At 47.4% G+C, this 17,262-nt stretch overlaps 1 protein-coding gene across 6 annotated transcripts in view; it reads left to right on the top strand.

Moving 5' to 3' along the window:
* LOC110515651 (dmX-like protein 2) overlaps positions 1-17,262 on the top strand; it is a 111,618-nt gene that overhangs the window by 47,656 nt on the left and 46,700 nt on the right. For 4 of the 6 annotated variants that reach the window (XM_036981082.1, XM_036981079.1, XM_036981081.1 and 1 more), the window contains exons 27-38: positions 665-775; positions 1,262-1,431; positions 1,517-1,614; positions 1,820-1,985; positions 8,449-8,713; positions 8,983-9,188; positions 11,732-12,133; positions 12,449-12,649; positions 13,805-14,110; positions 14,290-14,481; positions 15,336-15,412; positions 15,545-15,675. In XM_036981082.1, the coding sequence (XP_036836977.1) occupies positions 665-775; positions 1,262-1,431; positions 1,517-1,614; positions 1,820-1,985; positions 8,449-8,713; positions 8,983-9,188; positions 11,732-12,133; positions 12,449-12,649; positions 13,805-14,110; positions 14,290-14,481; positions 15,336-15,412; positions 15,545-15,675 (2,325 nt within the window). The remainder of the gene's footprint in view (positions 1-664; positions 776-1,261; positions 1,432-1,516; positions 1,615-1,819; positions 1,986-8,448; positions 8,714-8,982; positions 9,189-11,731; positions 12,134-12,448; positions 12,650-13,804; positions 14,111-14,289; positions 14,482-15,335; positions 15,413-15,544; positions 15,676-17,262) is intronic. The other 2 variants (XM_036981080.1, XM_036981083.1) reach the window with 1 other exon arrangement.

The raw sequence follows: 17,262 nt of genomic DNA, 5'->3' as shown, positions 1-17,262 counted from the left end.
TTGAAACAGCTCTTATTCGACCCCCTTCCACAATAGAAGCCTCAAACAACTTTCTAAAGACTGTTGACATCTGCTGGAAGCCTTGGGAAGTGCAATCTGGCCCCATAGACACAGCATATTGGATAGGCAATCACTTAAATGAAACTACAAACCTCAGATTTCCCACTTCCTGGTTGGATTTGTCTCAGGTTTTCACCTGCCGTATGAGTTCTGTTATACTCACAGACGTCATTCAAACAGTCTTAGAAACTTCACAGTGGTTTCCATCCAATACTACGAATAATATGCATATCTTAGCATCTGGGACAGAGTAGCAGGCAGTCAACTCTGGGCACCTTATTCATCCAAGCTACTCAATACTGCCCCCCTGTCACAAAGAAGTTAACTTCTGGTGTAGAAACCAGACTATGGCACTCCTTATGTCTCTAATATAAGTGATGATTAACAATATTTCAAGTTTATAAATCCGAAGCCATCAGTATGGATGGGTAGAGGGGGACAGAGAGATCCCTCAACCCACTCCATCTGGTGTGGAGTCTTAGGAGGAAGCTGCTCTCTCAAATGAATGGTAAAGACTGGCACCATCTGATTCCATCTGATCAGTGTGTGTGTGTGATTTAATGTGCTACACTAACCCATGTGTTAATAATGTGATTCTGTCTAGGTGGTGAGGCCCTGGATGAGTGTGGGTTGAGGTACCTGTTAGCCATGCGTCTACACACCTGTCTCCTCACCTCTCTACCCCCACTGTACCGCATGCAGTTGCTACACCAAGGTATGGTACACAGACACACACACACACACACACACACACACACACACACACATACACACACACTTCTGCTTCACAATCTGTCTTTCTGAGCTGTGATGGAGAGGGTCATAGAGAGGGTCTTATTGGTACATTATACTGAGATATTGCTCTAGTATTGGATATGTAGGATGACCCAGGTCCAGATATGTTGTCTCTCTCTGGGCCCTGTTCCCTCCCAGGTCCAGATATGGTGTCACTCTCTGTGCCCTGTTCCCTCCCAGGTCCAGATATGTTGTCTCTCTCTGGGCCCTGTTCCCTCCCAGGTCCAGATATGTTGTCTCTCTCTGGGCCCTGTTCCCTCCCAGGTCCAGATATGTTTTCTCTCTCTGGGCCCTGTTCCCTCCCTTTTTGTATGTTTTACTAAAGCACACAACAGTCAACAATCAAGCACTGAAGCAAAGCAACCTTTTCTCTCCTCTCTGAACACAGTCACCTGTCTCCCCCCAGGTCTGTCTACGTGTCACTTTGCGTGGGCGTTCCACTCGGAGGCTGAGGAGGAGATGTTGAATATGATCCCGGCCATGCAGAGAGGAGACCCTCAGTGGTCTGAGCTACGGGCTGTAGGGGTGGGCTGGTGGATACGCAACATCAACACACTACGCAGGATGGTGGAGAAGGTAGGGGATGATGTGGTGTGGCCTGAACTCCTATCATTGATTGATTGGTTGGTCTTCATGGTTTGATTGGTTGATCTGTGTGTAGGTGGGTAAGGCAGCATTCCAGAGGAACAACGATCCTTTAGATGCAGCTCTCTTCTACCTGGCCATGAAGAAGAAGGCTGTTCTCTGGGGCCTGTTCAGGTAACACACCTGGAACACACCTGGACCTCTTGCCTGATCCCAGATCAGTTTGTGTTGTCTCACCTTTTTGTTTAGTTATTCACCTCTCCTGGACTTTTCTTTAAAATCCACATTTTATGTTTATCCATGTGTCAGAACTCTATTACATGAATCATGTACAGTAGGTAAATAATGTATATTATATTCTCCTCCTCCTCTCCTCTAGGTCTCAGCGTGATGAGAAGATGACGGTGTTCTTTAAGAATAACTTCAGTGAGGACCGCTGGCGTAAAGCAGCTCTGAAGAACGCTTTCTCTCTGCTGGGGAAACAGCGCTTTGAACAGGCTGCTGCCTTCTTCCTGCTGGCTGGCTCCCTGAAAGACGCCATCGAGGTCTGGACAGACACACAGACACACAGACACACACACACACACACAGTCTGTTCCTAGTTTAGACCTACTTCAGCTGCACCTGTATTGTGTCTGTTGTTGTGACATTGTCCTCGCCATGGAAACCTGGCACAGACCAATGTTTATGGAAGTCAACTAGGAGGTGTGTCAATGACGTGAGACTCTACAGCTGTGTGTGTGAATGGTCTAGTCTAAACCTGAAAGATAAGGTTGTGGGGATGGTTAGCTACGTAAATGATGGGGTTACTTTACCTTGGGCGGAGGGTGCAACAGCACAGTCTCAACATGCTGATAGCAGGACACTGCCTAGAGGGGGAATGGGTTCCTACTGTAAGTGTTTGGGGATAGTTTACCAGACAGTCGGTTCAAAAGGTCATCATTGAGGAGAACACTAGATCACACGTTCATCATTTTAGTCTGTCTTAGCCATGAGTCTTACTGTTTAGTCACTTTTAGCAAACAGTCTAAACCTTGAACCTTGATTTGCCGTTGAACAGCATTTTTAGTCCAGCAAGAGACAGACCCTGAATACATCTATGGTTGTCAGGTTTCTTAGTAAGTCTATGTTACAAACCCTGCACATGCAGAACCTGCTTGATGTGTGGACAGTGCCTGGTGTGGCTTCTCAGAACTCCATCTACCCTACTCTTACTGTCCTCTCCTCTTACTGTCCTCTCCTCTTACTGTCCTGTCCTCTAACTGTCCTCTCCTCTAACTGTCCTCTCCTCTAACTGTCCTCTCCTCTAACTGTCCTCTCCTCTAACTGTCCTCTCCTCTAACTGTCCTCTCCTCTAACTGTCCTCTCCTCTAACTGTCCTCTCCTCTAACTGTCCTCTCCTCTAACTGTCCTCTCCTCTAAGTGTCCTCTCCTCTAAGTGTCCTCTCCTCTAAGTGTCCTCTCCTCTAAGTGTCCTCTCCTCTAAGTGTCCTCTCCTCTAAGTGTCCTCTCCTCTAAGTGTCCTCTCCTAAGTGTCCTCTCCTCTAACTCTCCTCTCCTCTAACTGTCCTCTCCTCTAACTGTCCTCTCCTCTAACTGTCCTCTCCTCTAACTGTCCTCTCCTCTAACTGTCCTCTCCTCTAACTGTCCTCTCCTCTAACTGTCCTCTCCTCTAACTGTCCTCTCCTCTACTAGGCCTTTTATATTCCTAAAGGAACACAGGACAACTCTAACTGTCCTCTACTCTAACGGTCACTTACTTACCTTACCATTACGGTGGCTTGCGAAAGTATTCACCCCTTGCCTTACAACCTGGAATTAAAATAGATTTTTGGGGGGGTTGTATCATTTGATTTACACAACATGCCAACCATTTTGAAGATGCACATTTTTTTTATTGTGAAACAAACAAGAAATAAGACAAAAAACTGAAAACTTGAGCATGCATAACTATTCATCCCCCCCAAAGTCAATACTTGTAGACCCACCTTTTGCAGCAATTACAGCTGCAAGTCTCTTGGGACATGTCTTTGACTAGGCCATTCCAAGACATTTAAATGTTCCCCTTAAACCACTCGAGTGTTGCTTTAGCAGTATGCATAGGGCCAATGTCCTGCTGGAAGGTGAACCTCCGTCCCAGTCTCAAATCTCTGGAATACTGAAACAGGTTTACCTCAAGAATTTCTATGTATTTAGCGCCATCCAGCATTCCTTCAATTCTGACCAGTTTCCCAGTCCCTGCCTATGAAGACCATCCCAACAGCATGATGCTGCCACCACCATGCTTCACTGTGGGGATGGTGTTCTTGGGATGATGAGGTGTTGGGTTTGTGCCAGACATAACATTTTCCTTGATAGCCAAAAAGCTCAATTTTAGTTTTATCTGACCAGAGTACCTTCTTCTTCCATATGTTTGGGGAGTCTCCCACATGCGTTTTGGCGAACACCAAACATGTTTGCTTATTATTTTTTTAAGCATGGGCTTTTTTCTGGCCTGGCCACTCTTCCATAAAGCCCAGCTCTGTGGCGTGTACAGCTTAGTGGTCTAATGGACAGATACTCCAATCTCTGCAGTGGAGCTTTGCAGCTCCTTCAGGGTTATCTTTTGTTTCTTTGTTGCCTCTCTGATTAATGCCCTCCTTGCCTGGTCTGTGAGTTTTGGTGGGCGGCCCTCTCTTGGCAGGTTTGTTGTGGTGCCATTTTCTTTAAATTATTTAATGATGTTCTGGGGGATGCTCAAAGTTTCTGATAATTTTTTTTAACCCAACCCCGATCTGTACTTCTCCACAACTTTGTCACTGACCTGTTTGGAGAGCTCCTAGGTCTTCATAGTGTTGCTTGCTTGGTGGTGCCCCTTGCTTAGTTGTATTGCAGACTCTGGGGCCTTTCTGAACAGGTGTGTAAAAATATATACTGAGATCATGTGACAGATCATGTGACACTTAGATTGCACACAGGTGGACTTTATTTAACTAATTATGTGACTTCTGAAGGTAATTGGTTGCACAAGATCTTATTTAGGGGCTTCATCGCAAAGGGGGTGAATCCATATGCACGCACCACTTTTCCGTTTTTAATTTTTAATACATTTTTGAAACAGCTCATTTTTTTTCATTTCACTTCACAAATTTGGAGTATTTTGTGTATGTCCATTACATGAAATCCAATTAAATCAATTTTGTAATGCAACAAAATAGGAAAAATGTCAAGGTGGTTAGAGCGTTGGACTAGTAACCAAAAGGTTGCAAGTTCAAATCCCCGAGCTGACAAGGTACAAATCTGTCGTTCTGCCCCTGAACAGGCAGTTAACCCACTGTTCCTAGGCCGTCATTGAAAATAAGAATTTGTTCTTAACTGACTTGCTTAGTAAAAAAAGGGGGTGAATACTTTTGCAAGGCAATGTATATTCCTTATGGAACACAGGCCAACTTTAACTGTCCTCTACTCTAACTGTACTGACCTCTACTCTAACTGTACTGTCCTCTACTCTAACTGCACTGTCCTCTACTCTAACTGTACTGACCTCTACTCTAACTGTACTGTCCTCTACTCTAACTGTACTGTCCTCTACTCTAACTGTACTGTCCTCTACTCTAACTGTACTGTCCTCTACTCTAACTGTACTGTCCTCTACTCTAACTGTACTGACCTCTACTCTAACTGTACTGTCCTCTACTCTAACTGTACTGACCTCTACTCTAACTGTACTGTCCTCTACTCTAACTGTACTGACCTCTACTCTAACTGCACTGTCCTCTACTCTAACTGTACTGTCCTCTACTCTAACTGTACTGTCCTCTACTCTAACTGTACTGTCCTCTACTCTAACTGCACTGTCCTCTACTCTAACTGCATTGTCCTCTACTCTAACTGCACTGTCCTCTACTCTAACTGTACTGACCTCTACTCTAACTGTACTGTCCTCTACTCTAACTGTACTGACCTCTACTCTAACTGTACTGTCCTCTACTCTAACTGTACTGACCTCTACTCTAACTGTACTGTCCTCTACTCTAACTGTACTGACCTCTACTCTAACTGTACTGTCCTCTACTCTAACTGTACTGACCTCTACTCTAACTGTACTGACCTCTACTCTAACTGTACTGTCCTCTACTCTAACTGTACTGTCCTCTACTCTAACTGTACTGTCCTCTACTCTAACTGTACTGACCTCTCCTCTAACTGTACTGACCTCTACTCTAACTGTACTGACCTCTACTCTAACTGTACTGTCCTCTACTCTAACTGTACTGACCTCTACTCTAACTGTACTGTCCTCTACTCTAACTGTACTGTCCTCTACTCTAACTGTACTGACCTCTACTCTAACTGTACTGTCCTCTACTCTAACTGTACTGACCTCTACTCTAACTGTACTGTCCTCTACTCTAACTGTACTGTCCTCTACTCTAACTGCACTGTCCTCTACTCTAACTGCACTGTCCTCTACTCTAACTGTACTGTCCTCTACTCTAACTGTACTGTCCTCTACTCTAACTGTACTGACCTCTACTCTAACTGTACTGTCCTCTACTCTAACTGTACTGACCTCTACTCTAACTGTACTGTCCTCTACTCTAACTGTACTGACCTCTACTCTAACTGTACTGTCCTCTACTCTAACTGCACTGTCCTCTACTCTAACTGTACTGTCCTCTACTCTAACTGTACTGACCTCTACTCTAACTGCACTGTCCTCTACTCTAACTGTACTGTCCTCTACTCTAACTGTACTGTCCTCTACTCTAACTGCACTGTCCTCTACTCTAACTGCACTGTCCTCTACTCTAACTGTACTGTCCTCTACTCTAACTGTACTGTCCTCTACTCTAACTGTACTGTCCTCTACTCTAACTGCACTGTCCTCTACTCTAACTGTACTGTCCTCTACTCTAACTGTACTGTCCTCTACTCTAACTGTACTGTCCTCTACTCTAACTGTACTGACCTCTACTCTAACTGTACTGTCCTCTACTCTAACTGTACTGACCTCTACTCTAACTGTACTGTCCTCTACTCTAACTGTACTGTCCTCTACTCTAACTGTACTGACCTCTACTCTAACTGTACTGTCCTCTACTCTAACTGTACTGTCCTCTACTCTAACTGTACTGTCCTCTACTCTAACTGTACTGTCCTCTACTCTAACTGTACTGTCCTCTACTTTAACTGTCCTCTACTCTAACTGCACTGTCCTCTACTCTAACTGTACTGACCTCTACTCTAACTGTACTGTCCTCTACTCTAACTGTACTGTCCTCTACTCTAACTGTACTGTCCTCTACTCTAACTGTACTGTCCTCTACTCTAACTGTACTGTCCTCTACTCTAACTGTACTGTCCTCTACTCTAACTGTACTGTCCTCTACTCTAACTGTACTGTCCTCTACTTTAACTGTCCTCTACTCTAACTGTACTGTCCTCTACTCTAACTGTACTGACCTCTACTCTAACTGTACTGTCCTCTACTCTAACTGTACTGTCCTCTACTCTAACTGTACTGTCCTCTACTCTAACTGTACTGTCCTCTACTCTAACTGTACTGTCCTCTACTCTAACTGTACTGTCCTCTACTCTAACTGTACTGACCTCTACTCTAACTGTACTGTCCTCTACTCTAACTGTACTGTCCTCTACTCTAACTGTACTGTCCTCTACTCTAACTGTACTGTCCTCTACTCTAACTGTACTGTCCTCTACTCTAACTGTACTGTCCTCTACTCTAACTGTACTGTCCTCTACTCTAACTGTACTGTCCTCTACTCTAACTGTACTGTCCTCTACTTTAACTGTCCTCTACTCTAACTGCACTGTCCTCTACTCTAACTGTACTGACCTCTACTCTAACTGTACTGTCCTCTACTCTAACTGTACTGTCCTCTACTCTAACTGTACTGTCCTCTACTCTAACTGTACTGTCCTCTACTCTAACTGCACTGTCCTCTACTCTAACTGCACTGTCCTCTACTCTAACTGTACTGTCCTCTACTCTAACTGTACTGTCCTCTACTCTAACTGTACTGTCCTCTACTCTAACTGTACTGTCCTCTACTCTAACTGTACTGTCCTCTACTCTAACTGTACTGTCCTCTACTCTAACTGTACTGTCCTCTACTCTAACTGTACTGTCCTCTACTCTAACTGCACTGTCCTCTACTCTAACTGTACTGTCCTCTACTCTAACTGTACTGTCCTCTACTCTAACTGTACTGTCCTCTACTCTAACTGCACTGTCCTCTACTCTAACTGTACTGTCCTCTACTCTAACTGCACTGTCCTCTACTCTAACTGCACTGTCCTCTACTCTAACTGTACTGTCCTCTACTCTAACTGTACTGTCCTCTACTCTAACTGTACTGACCTCTACTCTAACTGTACTGTCCTCTACTCTAACTGTACTGTCCTCTACTCTAACTGTACTGACCTCTACTCTAACTGTACTGTCCTCTACTCTAACTGTACTGTCCTCTACTCTAACTGTACTGTCCTCTACTCTAACTGTACTGTCCTCTACTCTAACTGTACTGTCCTCTACTCTAACTGTACTGTCCTCTACTCTAACTGCACTGTCCTCTACTCTAACTGTACTGTCCTCTACTCTAACTGTACTGTCCTCTACTCTAACTGTACTGTCCTCTACTCTAACTGTACTGTCCTCTACTCTAACTGTACTGTCCTCTCCTCTAACTGCACTGACCTCTACTCTAACTGTACTGTCCTCTACTCTAACTGTACTGTCCTCTACTCTAACTGTACTGTCCTCTACTCTAACTGCACTGTCCTCTACTCTAACTGTACTGACCTCTACTCTAACTGCACTGTCCTCTACTCTAACTGCACTGTCCTCTACTCTAACTGCACTGTCCTCTACTCTAACTGCACTGTCCTCTACTCTAACTGTACTGTCCTCTACTCTAACTGCACTGTCCTCTACTCTAACTGTACTGTCCTCTACTCTAACTGTACTGTCCTCTTTCTTCTCCTGTAACTGTCCCTCTTCTCTAGGTGTGCTTGGAGAAGATGGAAGATATCCAGTTGGCCATGGTAGTAGCCAGGCTGTACGAGGCTGACTATGAGAGCAGTTCCACCTGCCAAGCCATCCTGTATGAGAAGGTTTTGGGCTGCCAGAGGGACGGGTCAGGGTACCACTGCACCAAATTACACCCGGACCCATTCCTACGCAGCATAGCCTTCTGGATCATGAAGGACTACACCAAGGCCCTGGACACACTGCTAGAGTGCATCCCCAAAGAGGATGATGAGAACCCAGGTGAGCAAGCATGGTGGTAGATCACACCCTCAGAGATGACAGGGATGTTTCAGCTGAGTGCTGATGCTATATTCTAACTGGATTGATTTGCATTGACCTCTATCGACCTCTTACTTTCTCCCTATCCCTCCCCTCCCCCTTCTCTCCCTATCCCTCCCCTCCCCTCTCTCCCTATCCCTCCCCTCCCCTTCTCTCCCCCTCCTCTCCCCTCCTCTCTCCCCCTCCCTCCCCTCCTCTCTCCCTTTTTCCCTCTCTAACCCCCCACCCAGATGTGATGGTGAAGTCGTGTAACCCAGTGGTATTTAGTTTCTATAACTACCTGAGGACACACCCCCTGATCATCCGCCGCCACTACGCGTCCCCTGAGGGTGCTGTGACATCATCACTAGGCCTCACCTCGGAGAAGAGCAGCGTCGACGAGATCAACCTCATCGAACGCAAACTCTTCTTCACCACGGCCAACGCACACTTCAAGGTCTTTGATTTGTTTTGAATCAATCATTTAATAACACAATTCAACCACACATGGATACAATGCATTTAGAAGCATCGAAGATAACACAAATTTGACAACTTAACGATATTGTATTATACCTGTACAGTCGTGGCTAAAAGTTTTGAAAATGACACAAATATTAATTTTCACAAAGTCTGCTGCCTCAGTTTGTATGATGTTAATTTGCATATACTCCAGAATGTTATGAAGAATGATCAGATGAATTGCAATTAATTGCAAGGTCCCTCTTTGCCATGCAAATGAACTGAATCCTACAAAAACATTTCCACTACATTTCAGCCCTGCCACAAAAGGACCAGCTGACATGTCAGTGATTCTCTCGTTAACACAGGTGTGAGTGTTGACGAGGACAAGGATGGAGATCACTCTGTCATGCAGATTTGAGTTTGAATAACAGACTGGAAGCTTCAAAAGGAGGGTGGTGCTAGGAATTATTGTTCTTCCTCTGTCAACCATGGTTATCTGCAAGGAAACACGTGCCATCATTGCTTTACACAAGAAGGGCTTCACAGGCAAGGATATTGCTGCCAGTAAGATTGCACCTAAATCAACCATTTATCAGATCATCAAGAATTGCAAGGAGAGCGGTTCAATTGTTGTGAAGAAGGCTTCAGGGCGCCCAAGAAAGTCCAGCAAGCGACAGGACCTTCTCCTAAAGTTGATTCAGCTGTGGGATCGGGGCACCACCAGTACAGAGCTTACTCAGGAATGGCAGCAGGCAGGTGTGAGAATCTGCATGCACAGTGAGGCAAAGACTTTGGAGGACGGCCTGGTGTCAAGAAGGGCAGCAAAGAAGCCACTTCTGTCCAGGAAAAACACCAGGGACACACTGATATTCTGCAAAAGGTACAGGGATTGGACTGCTGAGGACTGGGGTAAAGTCATTTTCTCTGATGAATCCCCTTTCCGATTGTTTGGGGAATCCAGAAAAAAGCTAATCCGGAGAAGACAAGATGAGCGCTACCATCAGTCCTGTGCCATGCCAACAGTAAAGCTTCCTGAGACCATTCATGTGTGAGGTTGCTTCTCAGCTGAGGGAGTGGGCTCACTCACAATTTTGCCGAAGAACACAGCCATGAATAAAGAATGGTACCAACACATCCTCCGAGAGCAACTTCTCCCAACCATCCAGGAACAGTTTGGTGATGAACAATGCCTTTTCCAGCATGATGGAGCACCTTGCCATAAGGCAAAAGTGATAACTAAGTGTCTCGGGGAATAAAACATAGATATTTTGTGTCCATGGCCAGGAAACTCCCCAGACCTTAATCCCATTGAGAACTTGTGGTCAATCCTCAAGTGGTGGGTGGACAAACAAAAACCCACAAATTCTGACAAACTCCAAGCATTGATTATGGAAGAATGGGCAGCCATCAGTCAGGATGTGGCCCAGAAGTTAATTGACAGCATGCCAGGGTGGATTGCAGAGGTCTTGAAAAAGAAGGGCCAACACTGCAAATATTGACTCTTTGCATCAACTTCATGTAATTGTCAATAAAAGCCTTTGACACTTATGAAATGCTCTTAATTGTACTTCATTATTCCATAGTAACTGACTAAAATATCTGAAGACACTGAAGCAGCAAACTTTGGGAAAGTTAATATTTGTGTCATTCTCTAAACCTTTGGCCACGGCTGTAGTATAGCACTTATTATAAGGTGTAATGTGGCACGGCATTAAAAACTATAGTCATTGTATACTATCAGTATTTTAAGATCAGTATCATTTTTCTCACCTTTTTTAAATAAAGGATAAGGTAATTCATCTAAAAGTAATGTTACTAATAAAGATATATATTGGGGGTAAGGCCCTGCTATAGACTAGTGTCCTGTCTAGGGGGTTTTACAGTACATCAAGCTGCCTCACCCTACAGAAACAGGAGATAGACTAGTGTCCTGTCCAGGGGGTTTTACAGTACATCAAGCTGCCTCACCCTACAGAAACAGGAGATAGACTAGTGTCCTGTCCAGGGGGTTTTACAGTACATCAAGCTGCCTCACCCTACAGAAACAGGAGATAGACTAGTGTCCTGTCCAGGGGTTTTTACAGTACATCAAGCTGCCTCACCCTACAGAAACAGGAGATAGACTAGTGTCCTGTCCAGGGGGTTTTACAGTACATCAAGCTGCCTCACCCTACAGAAACAGGAGATAGACTAGTGTCCTGTCCAGGGGGTTTTACAGTACATCAAGCTGCCTCACCCTACAGAAACAGGAGATAGACTAGTGTCCTGTCCAGGGGGTTTTACAGTACATCAAGCTGCCTCACCCTACAGAAACAGGAGATAGACTAGTGTCCTGTCCAGGGGGTTTTACAGTACATCAAGCTGCCTCACCCTACAGAAACAGGAGATAGACTAGTGTCCTGTCCAGGGGGTTTTACAGTACATCAAGCTGCCTCACCATACAGAAACAGGAGGCTTCTGCCATATGAGCGGTTTCGGCTCGTGGAAGGCTACTTACTAATGTTACTAATATAGTTATTCTGTTTTGTAATAAAGGTGGGCTGTCCAGTGCTTGCCCTGGAGGTGCTCTCTAAGATCCCCAAGGTGACCAAGAAGACAGTCTCCTCGTCCCCCCTAAGTAAAGGCTCTTCCATGGCCAACGTCAGCTCTAGCCTGCCCCTGGAGAATGGGAACCAGGGGGCCCTGGACTGGGCCTCTCCTGCCCCAGTTAAGGCCAATCCTGCCTGGGGTACAGAGGAGAGCTCAGCCACACTGGACTGGAGCCAGCCTCTGGTCAAAGTGGAGGACGATGGACTCCAGCTGGACTGGGGTGATGATAAGAACGATGAAGATGATACTGATGGGGGTCTGACAATGAAGAAGACTGATGTGGAGACCAAAGCTGACGAGGGGTCTGGGGGGGTGAGACCACCTGGGCTGCAGAGAGAGGACTCTCAGGTATCATCAATATAACCACTAGTCAGTATAACCACTAGTCAATATAATTGACTGTTGAGATTACTTTAAAAGAAAACCGAGTTGATACATAAGCTCTGTGATAGTGGAAAAAGTAGTGTTGGGAGTTCCTTGTCTGTTAACGTATCATCCAAAAAGATCATTTCATTTTTTTAACTCGATAAAGAATTTTCTTGTTTATTGAAAATATCTAATGTATCAGTCTAATTAAAAATGTTTTTTTCTGTAAGAATATTATGTAGGTTTGACACTGTTAATATAGAGTTATTATGACAGTTAAGTGCTACATATTTCCAGAACCATCTCTGCTCTCAGGGTGAGTCTGAGGTGGACGTGATCGCAGAGCAGCTGAAGTTCAGAGCCTGTCTGAAGATACTGATGACAGAGCTCAGGACGTTAGCTACGGGCTATGAGGTGGACGGAGGGAAGCTGCGCTTTCAGCTCTACAGCTGGTTAGAGAAGGAGATAGGGGCCATGCACCGCATCTGCAACTACAAGGTACACACACACACACCATCTGCCACTACAAGGTACACACACACCATCTGCAACTACAAGGTACACACACACACACCATCTGCAACTACAAGGTACACACACACACCATCTGCCACTACAAAGTACACACACACCATCTGCAACTACAAGGTACACACACACACACCATCTGCAACTACAAGGTACACACACACACACCATCTGCCACTACAAGGTACACACACACACACCATCTGCCACTACAAGGTACACACACACACCATCTGCCACTACAAGGCACACACAGCATCTGCCACTACAAGGTACACACACCATCTGCAACTACAAGGTACACACACACACACACCATCTGCCACTACAAGGTACACACACACACACCATCTGCCACTACAAGGTACACACACACCATCTGCCACTACAAGGTGCACACACACACACCATCTGCCACTACAAGGTACACACACACACACCATCTGCCACTACAAGGTACACACACACACACACCATCTGCCACTACAAGGTACACGCACACACACCATCTGCCACTACAAGGTACACGCACACACACCATCTGCCACTACAAGGTACACGCACACACACCATCTGCCACTACAAGGTACACACACACACCATCTGCCACTACAAGGTACACACACACACCATCTGCCACTACAAGGTACACACACACACACCATCTGCCACTACAAGGTACACACACACACCATCTGCCACTACAAGGTACACATACACACCATCTGCCACTACAAGGTACACACACACACCATCTGCCACTACAAGGTACACATACACACCATCTGCCACTACAAGGTACACACACACACCATCTGCCACTACAAGGTACACACACACACACCATCTGCCACTACAAGGTACACAGTTCCCTTTAAAGGACACTCAGAGGGTTGCACAATTCTGCTATTTTTCCCAAAATGTCAGTTTACTTCCTGAATTGACTGTATTGAAATGTAATTGACCCCAACCATGTCACCTACTAGATCCTAACCACCACGTCTCATCAGACATACTGTACCAGAACTGGATAGAGTTGAATTAAACAGTATTTCCTGTAACTGTTACTGCTACAGTACCAGAACAGCTTCAAGATCAAACCCTCTGTCCTCTTCTCTTCTTCAGGTGACGGGGAAGGAGGAGAGCCAGGAGCTGGAGAGATGGGAGGATGGAGGAGGAGTAGAGGACGTGTTTGAGGAGTCCCTGGGGGGTGGCGGGGGTACGGAGGCGGGGGCGTATGAGCGCCACCAGCTGGGGCGTAGGCGTCTCGCAGCCAAGCAGCTTCATGCTGAGAGGAGGAAGGCGTGGCTGAGGAAGAACCAGGCTCTGCTCCGAGTCTTCCTGTCCTACTGCAGCCTGCATGGAGCCAAGGGAGGGGGGGTCACCTCGGTACGCATGGAGCTCATCTTCCTGCTGCAAGAGAGCCAACAGGTAGGTGCTGAAGAAACACACACACAGGTCAGACACACTCTCTCACTCACTCACTCACTCTCTCTCTCTCTCTCTCTCTCTCTCCCTCCCTCCCCGTATCACCTCTCTGATATATTCTTGCTCTTCTCTTCCCCTTGTCTCTACTTTCTCTTATCCTCCCCTCTCCTCCCCTCCTCCAGGAGACTACAGTGAAACAGCTTCAGTCCCCCCTGCCCCTCCCCACCACCCTCCCCCTCCTCTCAGCCAGTATCGCCACCACCAAGACAGTGATCTCCAACCCTGTCCTCCACCTTAGCAACCACATCCATGACATCCTTCACACCATCACACAGATGGAGCTGCCTCCACACCCTGACCTCATGGATGACAGGGTATGTATGGGTCTGTTAGTACAACAGGGTATGAATGGGTCTGTTAGTACGACAGGGTATGAATAGGTCTGTTAGTACGACAGGGTATGAATGGGTCTGTTAGTACGACAGGGTATGTATGGGTCTGTTAGTACGACAGGGTATGAATGGGTCTGTTAGTACGACAGGGTATGAATGGGTCTGTTAGTACGACAGGGTATGAATGGGTCTGTTAGTACGACAGGGTATGTATGGGTCTGTTAGTACGACAGGGTATGTATGGGTCTGTTAGTACGACAGGGTATGTATGGGTCTGTTAGTACGACAGGGTATGTATGGGTCTGTTAGTACGACAGGGTATGTATGGGTCTGTTAGTACGACAGGGTATGTATGGGTCTGTTAGTACGACAGGGTATGTATGGGTCTGTTAGTACGTCAGGGTATGTATGGGTCTGTTAGTACGACAGGGTATGTATGGGTCTGTTAGTACGACAGGGTATGTATGGGTCTGTTAGTACGACAGGGTATGTATGGGTCTGTTAGTACGACAGGGTATGTATGGGTCTGTTAGTACGACAGGGTATGTATGGGTCTGTTAGTACGACAGGGTATGTATGGGTCTGTTAGTACGACAGGGTATGTATGGGTCTGTTAGTACGACAGGGTATGTATGGGTATGTTAGTACGACAGCCTGGGGGTTTAAAACACACTACTAAACTGCCAACAGAAATGATTGTCACAAGGAGTCTTCATTCAAAGATAAATCCCCACACAGCAGACCTTTCTGTCATAGTCTCATGCTGGCTATTCATCTAGAAATGGTTTGTTCCTCCATGAGATGAGATGAGTGTAGTTTGTCTCTCATCTCTCCAGGTGAATCTCCTGCACACCCTGGCTGCCTCTCTGTCTGCCTGCATCTATCAAGCCTTGTGTGACAGCCATAGCTACAGGTACACACACACACACACACACACACATGTTTTGATGACCTATAGTTTGAGTTCATACTGTCATTTCCTGTTGAGATGAATTGTCATGACTGTCTGATCCTGACCTTGGCTCTTTCCCATGGTACCTTGCAGCAGCCAGGCAGAGGCCAATCAGTTTACAGGGATGGTGTACCAGGGCCTGCTGCTGAGTGAGAGGAGACGGTTACGCACCGAGAGCATCGAGGAGCATGCTACACCCACCTCTGCCCCCGCGCAGTGGCCAGGTACACACACACCTCTGCCCCCACACAGTAGCCAGGTACACTCACACCTCTGCCCCTGCGCAGTGGCCAGGTACACACAGCTCTGCCCCCGCGCAGTGGCCAGGTACACACAGCTCTGACCCCGCGCAGTGGCCAGGTACACACAGCTCTGCCCCCGCGCAGTGGCCAGGTACACACAGCTCTGCCCCCGCGCAGTGGCCAGGTACACACCCACCTCTGCCCCCACACAGTGGCCAGGTACACACACACCTCTGCCCCCGCGCAGTGGCCAGGTACACACAGCTCTTCCCCCACGCAGTGGCCAGGTACACACACACCTCTGCCCCCACACAGTGGCCAGGTACACACACAGCTCTGCCCCCGCGCAGTGGCCAGGTACACACACAGCTCTGCCCCCGCGCAGTGGCCAGGTACACACACAGCTCTGCCCCGCGCAGTGGCCAGGTACACACACAGCTCTGCCCCACACAGTGGCCAGGTACACACACAGCTCTGCCCCCGCGCAGTGGCCAGGTACACATACAGCTCTGCCCCCGCGCAGTGGCCAGGTACACACACAGCTCTGCCCCCGCGCAGTGGCCAGGTACACACACAGCTCTGCCCCCACACAGTGGCCAGGTACACACAGAGCTCTGCCCCCACACAGTGGCCAGGTACACACACAGTGGCCAGGTACACACACAGCTCTGCCCCCGCGCAGTGGCCAGGTACACACACAGCTCTGCCCCCGCGCAGTGGCCAGGTACACACACACCTCTGCCCCCCGCGCAGTGGCCAGGTACACACACAGCTCTGCCCCCACGCAGTGGCCAGGTACACACACAGCTCTGCCCCCGCGCAGTGGCCAGGCACACACACAGCTCTGCCCCCACACAGTGGCCAGGTACACACACAGCTCTGCCCCCACACAGTGGCCAGGTACACACACAGCTCTGCCCCCACACAGTGGCCAGGTACACACACAGCTCTTCCCCCACACAGTGGCCAGGTACACACACAGCTCTGCCCCCACACAGTGGCCAGGTACACACACAGCTCTGCCACCACACAGTGGCCAGGGAGACACACAGCTCTGCCCCCACACAGTGGCCAGGTACACACACAGCTCTGTCCCCACACAGTGGCCAGGTACACACACAGCTCTGCCCCCACACAGTGGCCAGGTACACACACAGCTCTGCCCCCGCGCAGTGGCCAGGTACACACACAGCTCTGCCCCCGCGCAGTGGCCAGGTACACACACACAGCTCTGCCCCCACACAGTGGCCAGGTACACACACTGCTCTGCCAGTCACAGTAAATGAATGTCTATCAAATTATTGTCAGCAGACAGCTGAATGGACAGCATGACTGCTATGTTTGCTGAATCTGTCAAGAGGTAGGGAAAGAGGGAAGGGGAGGGAGGACAGGGAGAGGACAAAAATAATTGAATTGAGAGAACAGACAGAGAGAGGACTGATAAAGAGGGAGAAAGAACCACAGAGAGAGAGGGAGAGGACAGACAGAGATGACTGACAGAAACAGAGAGACAGAGATGACTTACAGTGAGAGAGAAACAGATGGTACTCAGTAATAGCAGCTCTGTAG

Source organism: Oncorhynchus mykiss, chromosome 6, assembly GCF_013265735.2.
Source record: "Oncorhynchus mykiss isolate Arlee chromosome 6, USDA_OmykA_1.1, whole genome shotgun sequence".
In the NCBI taxonomy this organism is placed as follows: domain Eukaryota; kingdom Metazoa; phylum Chordata; class Actinopteri; order Salmoniformes; family Salmonidae; genus Oncorhynchus; species Oncorhynchus mykiss.
This window is presented reverse-complemented; position numbering and strand designations above follow the sequence as displayed.